Source organism: Pelodiscus sinensis, chromosome 1 (assembly GCF_049634645.1).
Source record: "Pelodiscus sinensis isolate JC-2024 chromosome 1, ASM4963464v1, whole genome shotgun sequence".
Taxonomy (NCBI): domain Eukaryota; kingdom Metazoa; phylum Chordata; order Testudines; family Trionychidae; genus Pelodiscus; species Pelodiscus sinensis.
In genome coordinates, this window is record NC_134711.1 from 158,518,350 (window position 1) to 158,535,650 (window position 17,301).

The 17,301-nt window shown below is 47.0% G+C and overlaps 1 protein-coding gene across 2 annotated transcripts in view; it reads left to right on the plus strand.

Moving 5' to 3' along the window:
• Nucleotides 1-2,266: 2,266 nt before the first annotated feature.
• NSUN3 (NOP2/Sun RNA methyltransferase 3) overlaps nucleotides 2,267-17,301 on the plus strand; it is a 40,423-nt gene continuing 25,388 nt past the window's right edge. The window contains exons 1-4 of one of the 2 annotated variants that reach the window (XM_075908911.1): nucleotides 2,267-2,476; nucleotides 7,806-7,909; nucleotides 10,955-11,298; nucleotides 12,529-12,683. In XM_075908911.1, the coding sequence (XP_075765026.1) occupies nucleotides 2,387-2,476; nucleotides 7,806-7,909; nucleotides 10,955-11,298; nucleotides 12,529-12,683 (693 nt within the window). In that variant the 5' untranslated portion in view covers nucleotides 2,267-2,386. Of the gene's footprint in view, nucleotides 2,477-7,603; nucleotides 7,910-10,954; nucleotides 11,299-12,528; nucleotides 12,684-17,301 lie in introns of both variants that reach the window. The other variant, XM_075908917.1, reaches the window with a different exon arrangement.

The window sequence follows — 17,301 nt, forward strand, 5'->3', positions numbered from 1 at the left end:
TATTATTTTTGAGTGCTGACGGCTTCCTCAGTCCAGGATACTTAGGATGTGCCACTCCTTGTGAAAATACCTGAGGATTTTCAGTGCTAGTACATCTTGTTTTTCAAGGTTCAGGGAAGCCAGAAAGTTAGTTTTATTTCCAGTCATTGTAGGGAACATCTTTTAACTTTTTTAATACAAAGTAACCCTGAAAACACTATATAATGAGGAAACTGAGTAATAATATTAATCTGTGGCTTGATATTTCAAAATTTTGTCAATAGGCTATCAACGGTTCTACTAAAAAAAATTAATTTTAAGATTCCAAAGAGCCCATGTCTATTTTTAAAAAGTAAAAGTAATATATTTTAACCAAATTGCTTTTCTTACATTTTGAGAACTGTGCTGCAAACTTCAGGGTTTCTGCCACAGTACCATGCCGTAATGCACTGATAAAAGTTGATGAGATGAAAAGTTTTGGGGGCTAGCCGAGTTAGTCTGTAGAGGATAAACTTAAAAAAAAATAGTCTGGTAGCACTTTAAAGACTAACAAAACATGTAGATGATATCATGAGCTTTCATGGGCACAGCCCACTTCTTCAGATGGCCCAAGTGTAATGAGATGGTTCCTTCAAAAGCTTTATGGAGTTTGTTTTATCAGTAAGGTAAACAGGAGGTAAAATTCTGTTCTGGCATCAATTACTGGCTTTAATGGATATACACTGTTGAGAATATGGCTTTGTATGTTTCACCATCACTATTTTTATCCACATTCAGTATCTTATCCACATTCAGTTGGCCTTTAAAAAATAAATCCCTAGTCCTTTTGCAGTTGATATTTAAGAATATGTATGTATAAAGCTTTATTTTGACTTCTGGCTCTTTGTCTGGAGCTTTGCTTGACTAATACTAGCTTTTAAATTTGGTGAAAGTATTTTGAAGCAAACAAGGTTTTTTTAAAAAGCTAGCCCCTCTAATGAAAATAAAGGATTTCATTGCAAAAGTAATAAATGTTGAAGGCCAAGTACTATACTATGCTATTTAGTATTTCCATCTTGCCTGTTTTTGTTGCTTGGTTATTTGTTCTGAGGCTGGACTAGCCTAGAATTATCAGCACACTAAAAGCATCTTGGATTGTCTGGTAAATGTTTATCTGTAACCAGCACTTGTTTTCATATATGCAGTAGTCAGAATTACAAACGTATTGGGAATGGAAGTTGTTTGTAACTTTCAAATGTTTATAACTCTGAACAAGATGTTATGGTTCTTTCAAATGTTTACAACTGAATGTTGACAATACAGCTTTGAAACTTTACTGTGTGAAAGACCAATGCTACTTATCCTTTGTTCCTGGTTTAACACAGCACTGTACTGTTTGCTTTTATTTTGTGTCTGCTGCTCAATTGCATAGTGGAAGGTGAACAGTAGTGTGAGGCCAGAAACCACTAAGGGCTAGGAACTTTACTTGTTCTGATTGTCTGAGAGAAAATCTTCCCCTCCCCACTTTTCTTCACCTTTGCCATTACTGGTTGTAGGTTACACCATTTCCATTTAGGAAATTAGTGGCCACTTATTTTTTTGTGTGAGACACTGCTATAAAGCTAGAGCACTGAGGTTACTATCACACACCCCTAACCACCACGACTGTGGCTGAGGGGACTCTGTTCCTAAAAGGATCATCTGTCACTGATAGAAGCAGGCACAAATGAAACTGTTCAGGCAGTGAGAGCCATATCCCGATGTGTTTTTATGAGCACAGGGCAGGGGAGGCAAGATTGCAGGCACTGTGGAGGAAACATCCTGGCTCAGGAAGAGGGTAGCTGATCTTTGGTGGGAGATGGGCTAATTGATGTTGATGGGGGAGAGGTGTTTGCATCCTGGTGGGGAATTCTGCTTCATGTGAAAACAGATGGAATGATTTTGACCTACTGGAAGTGTGAGTGCTTCTTGCAAGCAGGGCTGGCCTTACCATGAGTTGAGGCAGCTGCCTCAGGTGCCAGACTGTGGGGGGAGGACACCATTAGGACCCAGAGTGTAGAAAATTGTGTCTGCTGCTGGTGCAACATGGGGTCGTCATTTGCGCTCCCTGCCTCTGGTGCCAAAATGATGTGGGCCAGCCCTGCTTGCAAGCAATGCAGAGTAACAGGGCTAGGGATGAAGCGCCGAGACTGGGCGCCCACCTGTGGCTGCAAGGGGCGGGCTACGCTGCTCAAGCGCCTGGGCAGCACCGTGCTACCCCTTAACGCACAGCGCCCCTCGGCTGCCTCCCAGCCAGCCAGGCAGGAGGAGGAGCTGAAGCTAGCTCCGCTCCGGCCCTGGGAGCCCCGCCCAGGCCTTGCATTGCACACGCGCCGACTGCCCCTTCCCGGGCCGCTGCGCGCAGCCGGGACCCGGCGCCCCCTGGGCCATGTGGCTGCAGCGCGCCCCAGCCCGGCTGCGCCGCCCGCTCGCTGCCTCCTGCGGGCTGCGGGGGGGCCCTTTCCCGGCCCGGGAGCAGGTGAGTGGCGGGTGGGTTGCGCCGCCGGAGGAGCTAAGGGACCCGCCGGCCTGGCTCAGGGCAGCTGCTGTGCAGGGCGCGCCGGCGTGTGCACCAGCAGCCAGGAGAGTGGGAGGGACTCGGCCTCCTCGCCGTAGGGAAAGAGCCCCCCCCGCCTGCCCCCCTGCTGCGGGGATGTCAGGCTGAGCGCAGGAGGGGCCTGGGGCGCCTCCCTGCAACGCAGCGGCGAGTGGCTGAGACACTGAACGGAAGCGATGGGCTGGGGGGGGGGGGGAGAATCACGTTGAAAAAAGCCCCCCCCCCCCGAGATACTAGTGGACGCGAGAGGGGAGCCGGGCACAGCACTGCGGGCTTTCCCCGGGGATCCCTCCTCTACGTGACTGGTGAAGTGAGAGCGCCCTCTCCTGTTCCCATCGCCTTAAGTGCACCTGTGTGCGGGGGGGCAGGGATCTTTCTTTAGCATGGGAGCCCCTCCCAAATGGGCAGTGGTTCCTTACTATTGGGACTAGTCTGGGGTGGGCATACCGAGAGAGGGCAAGGACTCGGCTATATGGTAAGTGGGAAACACGGATGCGGCCCCTGGCTTGCCTGGATCCGGCTAACAAGGCTCAGGGCCTCTCCCCTGGCAGCATTGGGGAGCCCACACTGGCACTCCAGTCTGCCTGCCACGCCACTGCAGGGTTGGAGCACAAACTGCTAGGCTGGGGCGCTCTAGTGAAGAGGGGATTGTGGGGAGTGTGTTTCTTCTTCTCAATCCGGGGCCACATCACTGAGGGTTTGTAGGTTTTTTGCTTCTCACTTGTGAGTGGCCCCTGACTGATTTTTCTGTGGGTCAGCAGCTCCTGCCCCAAAAAAGGTTCCCACCCCTGCTGTTACTGGTATGATTACAGTGAGCCCTCGCTACTTCGCGGTTCGACCATCGCGGATTCACGACTTCGCGGACTTTTTTCATTACATTATGTATATACGTGAATCCGCGATAGTCGAACCGCGAAGTAGCGAGGGCTCGCTGTATACATGTTAAATATACATGTCCCTACTTCGCGGATTTTCAACTATCGCGGTCGGGTTTGGAACCTATCTACCGCGATAAACGAGGGTTCACTGTATATTGCTATAATTACAGAGTTAAGTTTTAAGGAGGGGGTGTCCAACCAGTTCTGAAGCACTTGCCACTATAGTGGCTACTGCTATCGTGAACTAGGCACACTCGACCAGCTAGCCACATTGTTCAAGCCAACTAGCCCCACTCAACTGACCACGTGTGGCTAATGTGATGGATGCCACGTTTTAAGGCATAAGTGACTCCTAACACTGGGGAGGTGCACTGCCCCCTATGCCCTTGCTAAAATTTTGATGTTCATCCTAAGTTTGACCACCTATAATTGCAAACCACAGAACTTGACCCACCCATTCCTGTAATAGACCTTTCATTTTTGGTTGAGTTACTGAAATCCTCAGATCATGGCTTAAAGACTACAGTTACACAAAATGCACAGTTAAAGTTGCATACAATCCACCCATTTAATAGTGTAACTCCCCACACAGAAAGTGATAGTGGTATAGTTACATTGTTAAAGGTATGCTGACATTTACCCATATGGAAGACTAGGAGTATGAGCAACTAGTTGACTATCTGATAAGCAAATACTTATTCGATAGTCGACACGCTAGTCAACTAATTATCTTCCCGCCCCCTCTCCCACTTGCTGCCTCTATGACTACGTCTAGACTACAAGCCTCTTTCGAAAGAGGGCATCTAGACTGCAACCTCTTTAGAAAAAGCAAGCCGCTTTTTTGAAAGAGAGCACCCAGGTATTCTGGATGCTCTGTTTCAAAAAAGCCCTGTTTGCATTCAAGAATGCCTTTTTTCGAAAGAACACTTTTGAAAAAAGGCATTATTCCTTGTGAAATGAGGATTACCGCCATCGAAAATATGGTTTTTTTTTTTTCAATTTAATTTTGAAAGAACGCGGCTGCAGTCTAGACGCAGGTGAAGTTTTTTTGAAAAAAGGCTACTTTCTTTTGAAAAAACCCTGCAGTCTAGACACAGCCTATCAGAAAGAGGCAGCAAGGAGGGGATGAGGAGGAAGTGCTTCAAAGTGGCAGCGCTGCATGAGGCATTTCAAAGCGGCACCGTCGCGTGAAGCCCAGACTCACTGCCGCCTTGGAACACCACAGGGAGCTCAGGGCCAGTGGGGTTCTTCGCTGCCCTCATACTCCCCACAGCGCTTCCGCCTTTGAAATGTAGCAATAGCTGTGGGGCTGTGGCTACACTTAAAGGCAGCTGTGCCCTTATCGACTAATTGAATAGTCAATTCAGATTGCATTGACTATTCGATTAGCCAATTAATCGAAATTTTACATGCCTAGTGTAGACAAGCCCTGAGAAAGATGTAGTGAAGTTGGAGGAAAAAGCTACTTGAAACCAGTAGTTCATGTTTTTTTAAAGACAATTTTATGGTTTTGGAGAGCCTTGATTTACAATTTTTGAATCCTTGGGGTTGGCAGAACTGAAGATGAGTGAAGTACAAGAACATAATCAGCAGAAATTAGTGACAGTAAATTATACCAATTTGTGTACTTTTAAATTGAAAGATTTGTAAAGCTGGGGACTGTTTTGGTATGTAATTTTGATTATTTATAATGCCCGTAAGTATTAGTTTTCGTACAAACAGAATTTATCTAGCTCTCTTCTTCCTCTCCCCCTTTTTAATAGTTGTCCAGAAAATAGAAAATGTGGCCTTGATTTTTTCTTTAGTCTTCACTCTGTGCTGTTAGAAATACTCCAACCAGCTCTGATAATGGTCTCACTTCACTTCAGGGGTTGTGTGTAGGCCCAGAGGTTCACACACATGGTTTTCTTTGCAGGATTGGAGCCTTAACCTCTAACCTTAATGCCACAGAACTGGCAGATGAAGTAGTTCAATCCACAGATTCCTGTGGATCGGGCCACTTTGCGTGGAATTAGCTTCTAAATTATAGCATCTAAAGTCAACCCAGTGGCTTGACAAAGCATTTGCAAACAGGAGCCAATTATTTTAAATAATTTGCTTTTATTTTCCTTAAAAACAATGAAGAATCCTATGGCACTTTAAAGACTAACAAACGTATTTGGGAATAAGCTTTCATGGGCTGCAGACCACTTCGTCAGATGCATCAGGACTCCTCCTTGTTTTTGCTGCAACTAGACTAAGATGGCTATCCATCTGAAACTTTATTTTCCTTGTTATATACTTCAGGGCTGTTGTGCTTAGATTTTCATTGGGTACTTAAAGGCTACGTCTACACTGGCATGATTTTCCGGAAATGCTTTTAACGGAAAAGTTTTCTGTTAAAAGCATTTTCGGAAAAGCGCGTCTAGATTGGCAGGACGCTTTCCTGCAAAAGCACCATTTTCGCGATCGGGGCTTTTTTGCGGAAAACAGTACTGTGCTGTCTACACTGGCCCTTTTGCGCAAAAGTCGTTAGGAAAAAGACTTCTGCCTGAACGGGAGCAGCATAGTATTTCCGGAAAAGCACTGACGATCTTACATGAGATCGTCAGTGCTTTTCCGGAAATTCAAGCAGCCAGTGTAGACAGCTGGCAAGTTTTTCCGGAAAAGCTGCTGATTTTCCGGAAAAACTTGCCAGTCTAGACATAGCCACAGTGTATTTCTAACCTGAAAAGTAACATAATAAAAGTGATGTTGTGGAGGTCCATATGTTGTGTGCCACCCTGATTTTATACAAAATTTAATATACAAGTAATTTTTTCTCTGTACTTATTAGTCCCACATGTGCACTGTATTTCTGAAGAAAAAAAACCTTAGATTTTTTTCCTTCAAAACATACAGTGCATATAAATATAATTGCATCATTGCCAGAAATAAGTACAGTTCTTTCTAGTGTAAATAAATAGCCTCTCAGGCATACTTTATTCTTTTGTATTATCACCATTGGGAGAGATTCTGCTGGCCTAATTATTCCACCGCACACTAGTCAACTATCTGATAAGCATATGCTTATCGGATAGTCTGTTAGTGACTCAGCTGGTTGTCCCTCCTCCCTTGCTGCCTCTATCAGAGAGCGGCAGCAAGGGAGGAGCAGGAGCCGGTGCTGGGGGGAACCCTACTTAACAGCCGGTTCCCCCAGCACTGTCTCCATCGGAGATGGGGGGGTGGACGCAGGGACACAGTAGAGAATTAGCAGTGCTTCTGCCTATGAAATATAGCAAGAGCGGGGCCAGTAGGGGGGACTGCTTGAGTCCCCCGCTGGCTCTGTGCTCCCCATACATGTCTTCCTTTGAAATGTAGCAAGAGCTGGTGGGGCTCTTGCTACATTTCAAAGGAGGAGGCGCCCTTATTGACTAATGAAATAGTTGATGCAAATTTAATCAACTATTTGATTAGTTGATTAATCTAAATTTAACATCCCTGCCCCACACACCTCCGCTGGTTCTCTTCATCTTCTCACACTTCTTGGCCAGCCTGGGCTTTTCTCTGCCCCTGTTCCCACCTGACAGCTCCCTGTACTCCCCACTCCTTGACCGCTTCCACTCCCTCCACCCTCCTGCCCATTGCCTGCTCCTTTCAGCTGGTGTCCGCCTGCCCCCATCACTGGCAGGCAGCCACCAGTGGAGCTGAGAGTGAAGAGAAGCCCTCAGCCATTGCTGCTCAGGGCCAGCCCTATGACTGTCCCTGTGACTAGATGCAGCAGTCTGGGGAAGTTGTTGGTTGTCTCCCCTGCCAGACACAACCATGCAAGGAAAAGCCTCCGAAACCATCAGCACCACCAGCACCTGGATAGTAGGGTTGAGTGGGACCCGGGAGATGGGGCTGCTCTGTGTTTTCAAGCTTCCATTGTCTTGTCTCCTAGCACTGTGCTGAGAGCATGCCTCCCCCAGGCCTTTGGTTCCCCAGCGCTGCTATATAGCTCGCACAAGGATGAAGTTTAACTTCTGTCTTTGTTAGATACGTAAAGAGGTGTTCCTGGGCCGGGGTGCTGATTTTGGAGGGATATAATCTCTGTAATGATGGTTTGCGTGTTTTGTTCCTAATATGTTGGCTCCCGAGGTTCCTTTTAATGTATTTGGCAGCTGCCGGGAGGGAGCATCCTGAGCATACTGTTTGGATGATTTGTTCACAGGTTAAAAGAAGATGGGATTCATATCTCATACTTTACCAAGGGCTCCAAAATACCCGTTGCCAGCCCTTTAAACAAGAACACCCAAAGCCATCAGCGTGATAACTGAATGTCATGATTAATCCAAACACATCTTCTTAAAATCTGGTGTACAGCAATCTTTGGCTAATAGCTTTTTATGGCAATTTCCCCCCCTTCCTCTAAGCTGGATTCAGAAGGGAAGCATCAAAAGCAGATCTGCCAAGTTGTTTTGGATCACTTTGAGAAGCAATACATGAAGGAGCTGGGAGAGGCCTGGAGCACAGTCAGGTTATTTTTTCTCTTTTCATTACCTCTTAACTACCAAGAACTATATAGAACGCAAGCAGACTGGAAATTGTGCTTCTATTATTTTAAGTATAAAATTAGGATACCAGTATGAAATGATAGGTGAGTACTGTCACTGTTAACTCTAGTTAAGCATCTGGGAAAGGAGGGAATGTACAGGAAAGATCTAATTGCCCGATATAGAGAAAGTTTTGGTGACAGGATCCTTCTTCTTATTAACATGGAATTTTATCTTTTCATTTTTGGTGGGGCATTGTCTGTCTGAAGTCAAAAGGACTTTGCTTTGATTCCAATAGCACCAGGATTTGGCCTCAAGAAACCCCTTGGTGTTATCCGAGGAGGGGAGGTGCATCATTGAGTGTCATACTTTATATATCCTGTAGCAAAGTATTGAAAAGCGAGGAAATAATAATTATATCAGAAACAGTGACCAAAAAAAGGTAAAAATAACTTCAGAAACACTCACCAGTATAAAAGAGGAATCATTCCAATTGCATATCAGACTTGATTTGTCATTTGCCATATTTATTTTCCTGGATCCTTTTCTATGCTGTGTCTGATTAAAATAACATCATTTTCCAAATTGCTAGGATGGTAAAACATAATTCAAATATACTTCCCATTAGATGGTTTTCTGGACTGTGTGGACAGGACCAAACCGTGATGGGATAGTTGCAGCAAACTATTTTAGAGTAAGTCAGAGGCTATTATCAAACACTTTATTTTTAAGCACTTCTAACCCTTTTTGTCTCTATCTGAATAGGCTAGTCAAATTGTTTAAAAAAAACAACCCACAGTGCCTTCTGAATTGTTTTTAACAGTTTTCAAAGAAAATATGGGAACCCAATAAACAGATTTGAATCTGGTAATTTGCCCTAGCATTAAAAACATATATAATGTAGGGATGTTGAAACATGGGTAATTGTGTAAACGTGTAACCAGCGGTTACACACACCTGCATCTGGCTCCCTGGGAGCTGGCTGCCATCCTGTGTTGCTGCCTTTGTATCATGTTAAATACTGTTTACTTACACCGTTATACACTCAAATTCCTATTATAATGTTTACTTTTTCTTCGCTGTTTTCCAGAAGGCTTCATGAAAGGTGGTTATCAGTGTTAGATGAAATGTATTTAATTTGGTGCTCATGTAGTGTGTTCTTAAATCCATTTCTAGCTTGGAATCACTTTTTAGTTTTATGGGTTCGGTTAGTTTATATCTATCAGACAAGTCCATGGTGTAACTTATGTGTCCCAAAATGGAAATGCTAACAAAACACTGGGGTATTTTTCCCACAGGTATGCAAAAAGGATCCCAAATCAGCAAACACTGTTGCCTTTTCAGTGAAAATCAAAAGCATTATACTCTTTCTCAGACTGTCCACTCCCCCCTCCCACACACACACCGATTTCATTATTTGTAGAGGCCTTTTACTGTGTGACAAGTTTTAGTATGGAACAAAATAGCTTTTATTTCTGAGAGCCACACTATTACACAGTGATTACAGGCAGTCCCCGGGTTACGTACAAGATAGGGACTGTAGGTTTGTTCTTAAGTTGACTTTGTATGTAAGTCGGAACTGGCGTCCAGATTCAGCTGCTGCTGAAACTGACCAGCAGCTGACTACAGGAAGCCCGAGGCAGAGTTGCTCTGTCCTGGGCTTCCTGGAATCAGCCCCTGATCAGTTTCAACAGCGGCTGAATTTGGATGCCTAGGACAGAGCAGCTGGGGCGCTGCCGGGTAGGTCCCTGCAGCGCCGCACCGCACCTCAGCGCTGCGGGGACCAACCCGGCAGCACCCCAGCTGCTCTACCCCAGGTGTCCCCAAGTCAGCTGCTGCTGAAACTGATCAGCGACTGATTCCAGGAAGCCCGGGGCAGAGCAACTCTGCCTCGGGCTTCCTGTAGTCAGCTGCTGGTGAGTTTCAGCAGTGGCTGACTTGGGGACGCCTGGGGCAGAGCAGCTGGGGTGCTGCTGGGTTGGTCCAGTAGCGCCGAGGAGCGGCGCTGCGGGACCAGCCCAGCAGCGCCCCAGCTGCTCTACCCCAGGTGTCGTCGGCGAGAAAAGCCTGGTCTGCTGGGGGGGGGGGAGGTGCACTAGTTGCACCCCCTCCCCCCCAGTAGACCAGGGAGACGCGGGTGGCGGGACCGCCGAGACGTGCCGCGGTCCCGCCCGCATCCTCCGCGGCTTTGCTCTGCATCTCCCTGCGCTGCTGGGGGGCAGTCCCCCCCAGCAGACCAGGGAGACGCGGACCAAAGCCGCGGAGCACACGGGCAGCGGGACAGCCGCGGCGCGTCTGGGCTGTCCCGCTGCCCACGTACTCTGCGGCTTTGCTCCGCGTCTCCCTGGTCTGCTGTGGGGGACTCCCCCAGCAGACCAGAGAGACGGGGAGCAAAGCCTCGGAGGACACCGGCAGCGGGACAGCAGCGGCACGTCTGGGCTGTCCCGCTGCCCGCTTGCTGCGTGGCTTTGCTCCGCATCTCCCTGGTCTGCTGGGGGGGTTCTCCCCCCCCCCCCCCCAGCAGACCAGGGAGACGTGGAGCAGCTTTTCTCGCCCCGGAGGATGCGGGCGGCGGGACCGCGGCGCATCTGGGTGTCTCGCCGTATTAAAGAATACATGAAGAGTTGATTGAAAAAAGCAAGGTGAAAGATTAATTGGGAGCAACACTGGGTTTTACGTTTCTGTGTTTTATGAGTTCACGGTTTCTCTATGCTCTTGAATTTCTGTATTTAAAAAATGATGGCAGTAAACAGTGTTACTACTTCCCCTTTCCCTTGACATGAGAACAAAGGGATATTTCATGAAATTGAAAAGTCACACATTTAAAACTATAGAAGGAGATACTTCATTACATAATTTATAATTAACCTGTGGACACAGACACAAATATCATAATGGGGGGATAGGAGGCACAAAATCTAGCTGTTCTAATTCCCTGAGATGAAGGACTTGCTACATTATGTAAATTTAACTGCAACCTGTCCCTTATTAAATATAACTTCTTTGTTTTTCTTTTTTTAAATCTCTAGGGATGTGCTTACATCTACATTGTGCTGGCAATATGCTGTCCTGCTTAATAAATTCAGCTATTCTTCTGAACTGGAGAACACCTTGCATTTGAAGGGGTATCATAGTCTCTTTCGGGAAACCTTGCCTTATATTCCACAGTCATTAAAGTGTTACATCAATAGAACTCCTGAAAGATTCCCTGCACAAAAACACCAGATTGGTAAACTAAAGGAATATTATCTGCTGAATGCTGCGTCCCTTCTCTCAGTTCTGGCATTGGAAATAAAGAATGGAGAAAGAGTTTTGGATATGTGTGCTGCTCCAGGTGGTAAATCAATAGCTATGCTGCAGTGTGCCTGGCCAGGTAACGTATAATATTGTTATGCCAATTAAGATACAGAAATCAGGTTCAGATGCAGTTATCAAAGTTACTTGAAGGCATATTTGTGTCTTTTATGAGATTAACATTCAGTTTAAAAAGGACATGATACTGAGTAGATTGAGAGTGTTGAAATCAGAATTTTGAGGAATCAGTTTTTCCTAATATTAGGACAAAACCTGAATATATTAAAATGTAAATGGATCTCAGATGAATTCAGATTGAAAAATCAAACAGAGTGGTGCTGCTTTTTTCTTCCTCTCTAGAATGCAGAGTTTCATGTACTGCCGCCAAGCACGTTACTATAGCTGTAAATGAATCACAGAGTTCTTAGCACAGGAAAACACTTTTTCCACCTGTCAGATATTTACATCTTTGTAATAATGTCATGTTAATTGCAAAAGTTTGGAAAAGAAGAAAGAGCAATCTCAGGGTGTGTAGCTGGTGCATAAAAGGGATGGGCCCAAGTTTATTAAGCAGAGGGAGAATCTTTGGAGAAGGAAGTATCTGTGCCAGGGAGTAAGGGGACCAGATTATTGTCAAAGGAAATGAACAAGCTTTAGGGGGATGACTTCAATCAGGAGAGAGTGAGTGCTGTGGTATACATAGGCATAGCCTGCTGTGGTTCTTGTGGTGCTATGAGGAAGTAAAAAGGAAAAGAAAATGAGTGGGAATAGTGATTATCTAGAGGAAAATGAGATGCTGGCTACAGGCAGCGATCCAAGCAACAGCAAAGTTTAATCTAAATGAATAATTGCCATGGCTGTAGTGACAGAGGTGAAAAGAGCAAATGTAACTAAAAAGTTACAACTTCTGGTGGGTGAGGAGTTCAAATGCTTGGTTTGGGAACACAAGGTGAAGACCAAGCTTGAAATGAATTTAAAAAAATGATGTACAGGTTCTTCTAATAACTGTAGAAAGAGCTCAGAAAATATTCAGACCACTGCTCTTTGAATATGAGTTACCTTTTTAAGTTTGTTTTCCTGTGAAAGTCCTTCACTTCTGTAAGTATTTATTACTAAATATGCATGGATCACCTTTTAGGAGCATGTTGAAATTTTACTAGGATTATAAAAATGCATTAATGTTCTAAAATGCGCAGTAACATAAATCCATGTTATGATCTCTGATAATTCCAGGGAAATGCTGAAGCGTCCATAATTTTAACTGCTTATATTTATTAAAGAGCACTGATTCTAGGTATTTTCTGTTTAGGTCATTTTCACTGTAATGAGTATGATAGTCTGAGATCAAGGTGGCTGAAGCAGACACTAGAATCCTTCATCCCAGAGCCGCTGGTGAATTTCATCACTCTCTCTGAACTGGATGGGAGACAGATTGGAGATCTCCATTCTGAATTGTATGACAAGGTAGCACCATTATGAATTGACAAGCTGATGGAATACAATGATACTTTTATTCTCTTCCTTCCTTTTCTACCGTAACTTAATATGTACTGTAGCTGTTTGATCATGTACTAAGAAAAGCTTATGAAGTCATGATTAAACCTTTTATTTTAATGTTAAAACTTAGTCTCCATTTGATGGCCCTTCATATTTGTATGGGAAGAGCATACTGAGCTCACTGCATGGTTTTCTCATACTTGAAACTTGGAACTAAAGAGACTTTGTACTTGTGTGTTTGTTGATATGTTAAACAAAGTTGCTTGTTGACACATCCCGATGAATTATGAAAAAGACACAGCAGTTAGTTCTCTGTGTAACAAGTGAGTAGGTAAATACAGCCGGTCCCTGAGTAACGAACGGTCGATTTACGACCGTTCACACTTATGACCAAACCTCCAATTAAGCGGTCGTAAAGGCAGTCCCTGAGTTACGAATGCGACCCGCGCTTACGAACAGTGCGGTCGCATGTAAATGAATGGGGTCCGACTTATGAACACTTCGAGTTACGGCCAAGTGTTTGGTCCGTAACTTGTTCGTAACTCGGGGTCCGGCTGTAAGCAAGGGAGGTCAAGAGTGGGAGCTATTCAAATGGACAGTAATAAAATAATAATGGTGTTCACGGTACAGTAACTAGTGCAGTGGTTCTCAGCCTACTTACTGTTGTAGACTGCAGGTTGAGATTCAGCGTGCCAGACGCACACTGGCACGCCCAGCCCTGTGCTGCCAGCCAGCCCCTTCCCTTTAAGGGGAGACCTAGATCACACACCAAGCTGGCCCCCTGACCTGCATCCCCTGATTCCCTATGACCAGTTTCCCCTGCCCAAAGACACTCACCCAGACACCTATGTCAGCAACCCCCACCTAGAGACCTCTCCACAGAATGGGGCCAGGAGCTGAGCCCCCACCATATGGGGATGGCAGCCAGGACCTTTTTTGTGTGGAGACAGGAGTGGAGCACTAATAAAATGAGGGTGGCCTATGCTGCCCAGCATCCCCCGCCCTCTGATTGGCTGGAACTCCCCCTCCCCCCTCGCCAAGACCCACTCTCCCTCTCCCCTGTAGCACTCATAGGCCTGGCAGAAGCTCCCTGGTATGGCTGCTTGAGGCTGTTTCCTCTTCAGCCAGTCCCACCCCCTGACAGACCAGACTAGCACATTTTGAATATTTCTTAGTACACAGGTGGGCTGCAGCTGTGTGCTAATTGGGCTGTTGGTTGAGAACTATTGAGTTAGTGTGTGGTTCCTCAGAAATTCACAAAAACAGTAAAACATTTTGAACGAAATAGGTTTTTTCATGCTTCTAAAAGGGGAAAAATGGTGCTTTAAACTGTTATAGAAATTACATTCCAATACTTCTGCATGGAATGAATTGCACAGATAGTTCTTCTTCGGGGATGTCCCCGCGGGTGCTCTACTATGGGTGCTGGGCTTGCCCCGGCGCCACAGACGGAGACTTGTCATTAGCAGTGTCTGGCAGGACCATGCATGTGCCGCAGGCTCGTGGCTTTCGCGCTCTTTCTGTCGCGCGGTCCGGCCCCTCCGCCAGTTCCTCTTCACCGCCTCAGGCTGCAGACGCCTGTAACCGCACTCCTCTCTCCACAGAGCTAGACAGCTTCTAGTTCTCCCTTTCTATATATAAAATCTCCTTTTCCTCCCTCTCTCCCCATAAAGTAAAAAACAAAACAAAAAACTTTTCTTTCAAGAGAGGAAGGACAAACAAGAACTATCGGGAGTGAAAGCTGAGACCGCTCTTACCTCCCGCCTCTCAGCTGTTCTCCTGTCAGCTCCTCCTTATAGAGCTCCTTCACCTAAAAAAAAAAAAAAGACAGACTGTTAAGATAACAAGAACAAAAGATAGCTGGCCAGAGCCGTTACCAGGCTATCAGCCTTAACAATCACCTACTGTTCATATTCATATTTGTTCATTTTTTTAAATTGTATCCTTTGGTATATATGGTTGTGACTACTTTCTTCCACTATTTGATCTGAGGAAGTGGGTCTGGCCCACGAAAGCTCATCATCTAATAAACCATCTTGTTAGTCTTTAAAGTGCTACATTGTCCTGCATTTTGCTTCAACTACCCCAGACTAACACGGCTACATTTCTATCACTATTCTACTGTTCAAAACCAACAAGAGATAAGAAGCAGTGGGCTCCTGACAAATGTCAGCTACCATGCAGAGTGTATTCGTTGCCTGGGGGAGTCTCACATCCCCCAAAAGTGTCACCATTGCTTAAGGCTCACCTCCAGAGCCAGGAAAGACAGGGAGAGGTGCCTCCGTATGCTCCTCTTTGATACAGCCCTGCAGCCACAGCAAGCTGACTTGAATCAGCAGCCTCTTAAGCGCCGGGCTTCCTCCCCTACTGTGGGACTGCAGAAGAAAATGGCATTGTCCCCAGCAAGATCCCTGCCAGCTGCCTTTAATGGCAGGGACAGCCAGGCACAGACACCGGGGACCTCTGGCATTCCAAAGCCATGTCCCCCTGCCTCAGCGGCTTCAAAGTCTAAGCGGCCACGGGAGCCTGCAAAGACGTCGGCTCCCCAGCCGGCTTCAGTTCAGTCGCTGCCTCCTCCTCTGGCGCCGAGCGTTGAGCCGGCGCCGAGAGCAGCCCCGGACCCGATCACGGCACTGACCCCGACACCTGCCCCGGCACCACCTTCGAGTCACTGCACGGTGCTGGACCACACGGCGCCGGACCACACTGCTCCGCCACACCAGGAGCCGAGTAATCAGCGGCTAGCGCTTCAGCGCATGCCGCAGTTCAATCACCCTGGAGCCCTGCTGCTGCTGCTTTCTATTCCTCACGCCGCCGCAGCTGCTCCCGCTCCTGCTTCTTCTCCCCAGCACCGTCCTCTCCTCTACTGGCGCTGCGATCCCCACGCTGGTCCTCTCATCGGTGCCGCTCTCCTCGTGAGACTGCCCTCCCCGTTTCTGGCTGCTGCATCTCCCCATCGCAGGCACCAGTACAGACATCTCTCTGCCTCTCCTGCCTCCTCCAGGGCATCACACCTCTGCTCCTGCTCGCCCTGCTCCCCGTACCATTATCGGTACGGCAGCCGCTCCAGCTTCAATGATGACCGTTCGCCGCGTCATGGTGCCTACCATCGCGATGACTGCACCTCTCGACATTCCCATAGCCGGTATTCTTACCGACCACGATCCATCTCCAACTACGCTGCACACAGGCACTCTCCAACCCTGGCTCCCCTTACTCCTCCGCATCATGCGCCATCACCATCTCACCACTCTTCAGAGCCGGAACATACTCCCTTCGTGCACCATGCCTCGGGGTCTTCCATTCCAGTCTCATCTCCTCCGGAGGATGCAGTGAACCCCGACGACAGCTCTCCTCCCAGACGACCTCCGTCAATTCCAAGAATTATTTAAGTGGGTATCGATTACCCAGGAGATTCCCCTACAAGAGCTCAAAGATAAGCAACACAAGCTTTTTAGGAATCTCCAACCATGACACAGTTCACGCCTCGCCATCCCTCTCGACGAAGGCATCCTGGAACTGGCTGACGAAGTGTGGCATGCTCCAGCGTCGGCCCTTCCCACCAACAAAAGAGCCGACAAGACATATTTTGTGCCACCAAAGGGCATGGAATTCCTCTTTGCCCATTCACAGCCTAACTCTTTGGTAGTTGACGCAGCTCAGCAGAGATCTAGAGACCCTCACCTCAAACACCAGAGCTCTGATAAAGACGTAAGGAGGCTTGACATCCTGGGCAGAAAGGTATACACCTCAGCGACTTTACTCCTCAGAATCGCCAATTACTCGGCGCATCTTTCCAATCATTCCTTTGACACAATTTCACGCCTCACTCGTCTCATGGATCATCTCCCTGATTCAAAAAGATCGATCCTGAGATCAGTCATCCAAGAGGGCTACACATCACATCAGTGAGAACGTCCCTCCAGATGGCCATGGACGTGGCTGGTAATGCTGCTCGCTCTACTGCTACGGCTATTGTTATGCGTAGAGCTTCTTTTCTTTAAGAGGCAGGAGTTCCAAAGGAACTACAGACGAAAGTCGAGGACTTACCCTTTGACAAGGATAAGCTCTTTGCAGAGACCATGGATGCAATCCTGCACTCCTCTAAAGACTCTCAGACAACCCCGCGAACTCTGGGGATGTACATGCCCCCCTTTAAGAGACGACGGTACTCACCATATCAGCGCAGATATGATTACCTCTACATTAGACATCAATGGCAACAGCAGCACCAACAACAGAGGCCCTTCAACAACCAGCGTTCTCGCCAGAGGCCTCAATGATGCCGAAACCCGAACAGCAGAATGAACATGCCTTCCAGCAAGCAGCAGATTTGATGTGTTGGTCGAGGGCGAGCACACAGCCACAGGCAGCACCGTGAATCGTTCAATCCAGCTATTCCACTACCGTCTAAGACCCTTTCTACATCAATGCGCAACAATCACCACGGACAAATGGGTCCTCGATTGTTGAGTTCGGCTATCCTATCCCTCTCATAGCCATCCCACCAACCACCCCTCCCATCCCGTCCCTCTTCAGGGACCCCTCTCACGAGACCCTCCTCAGACTAGAGGTCGACAGCCTT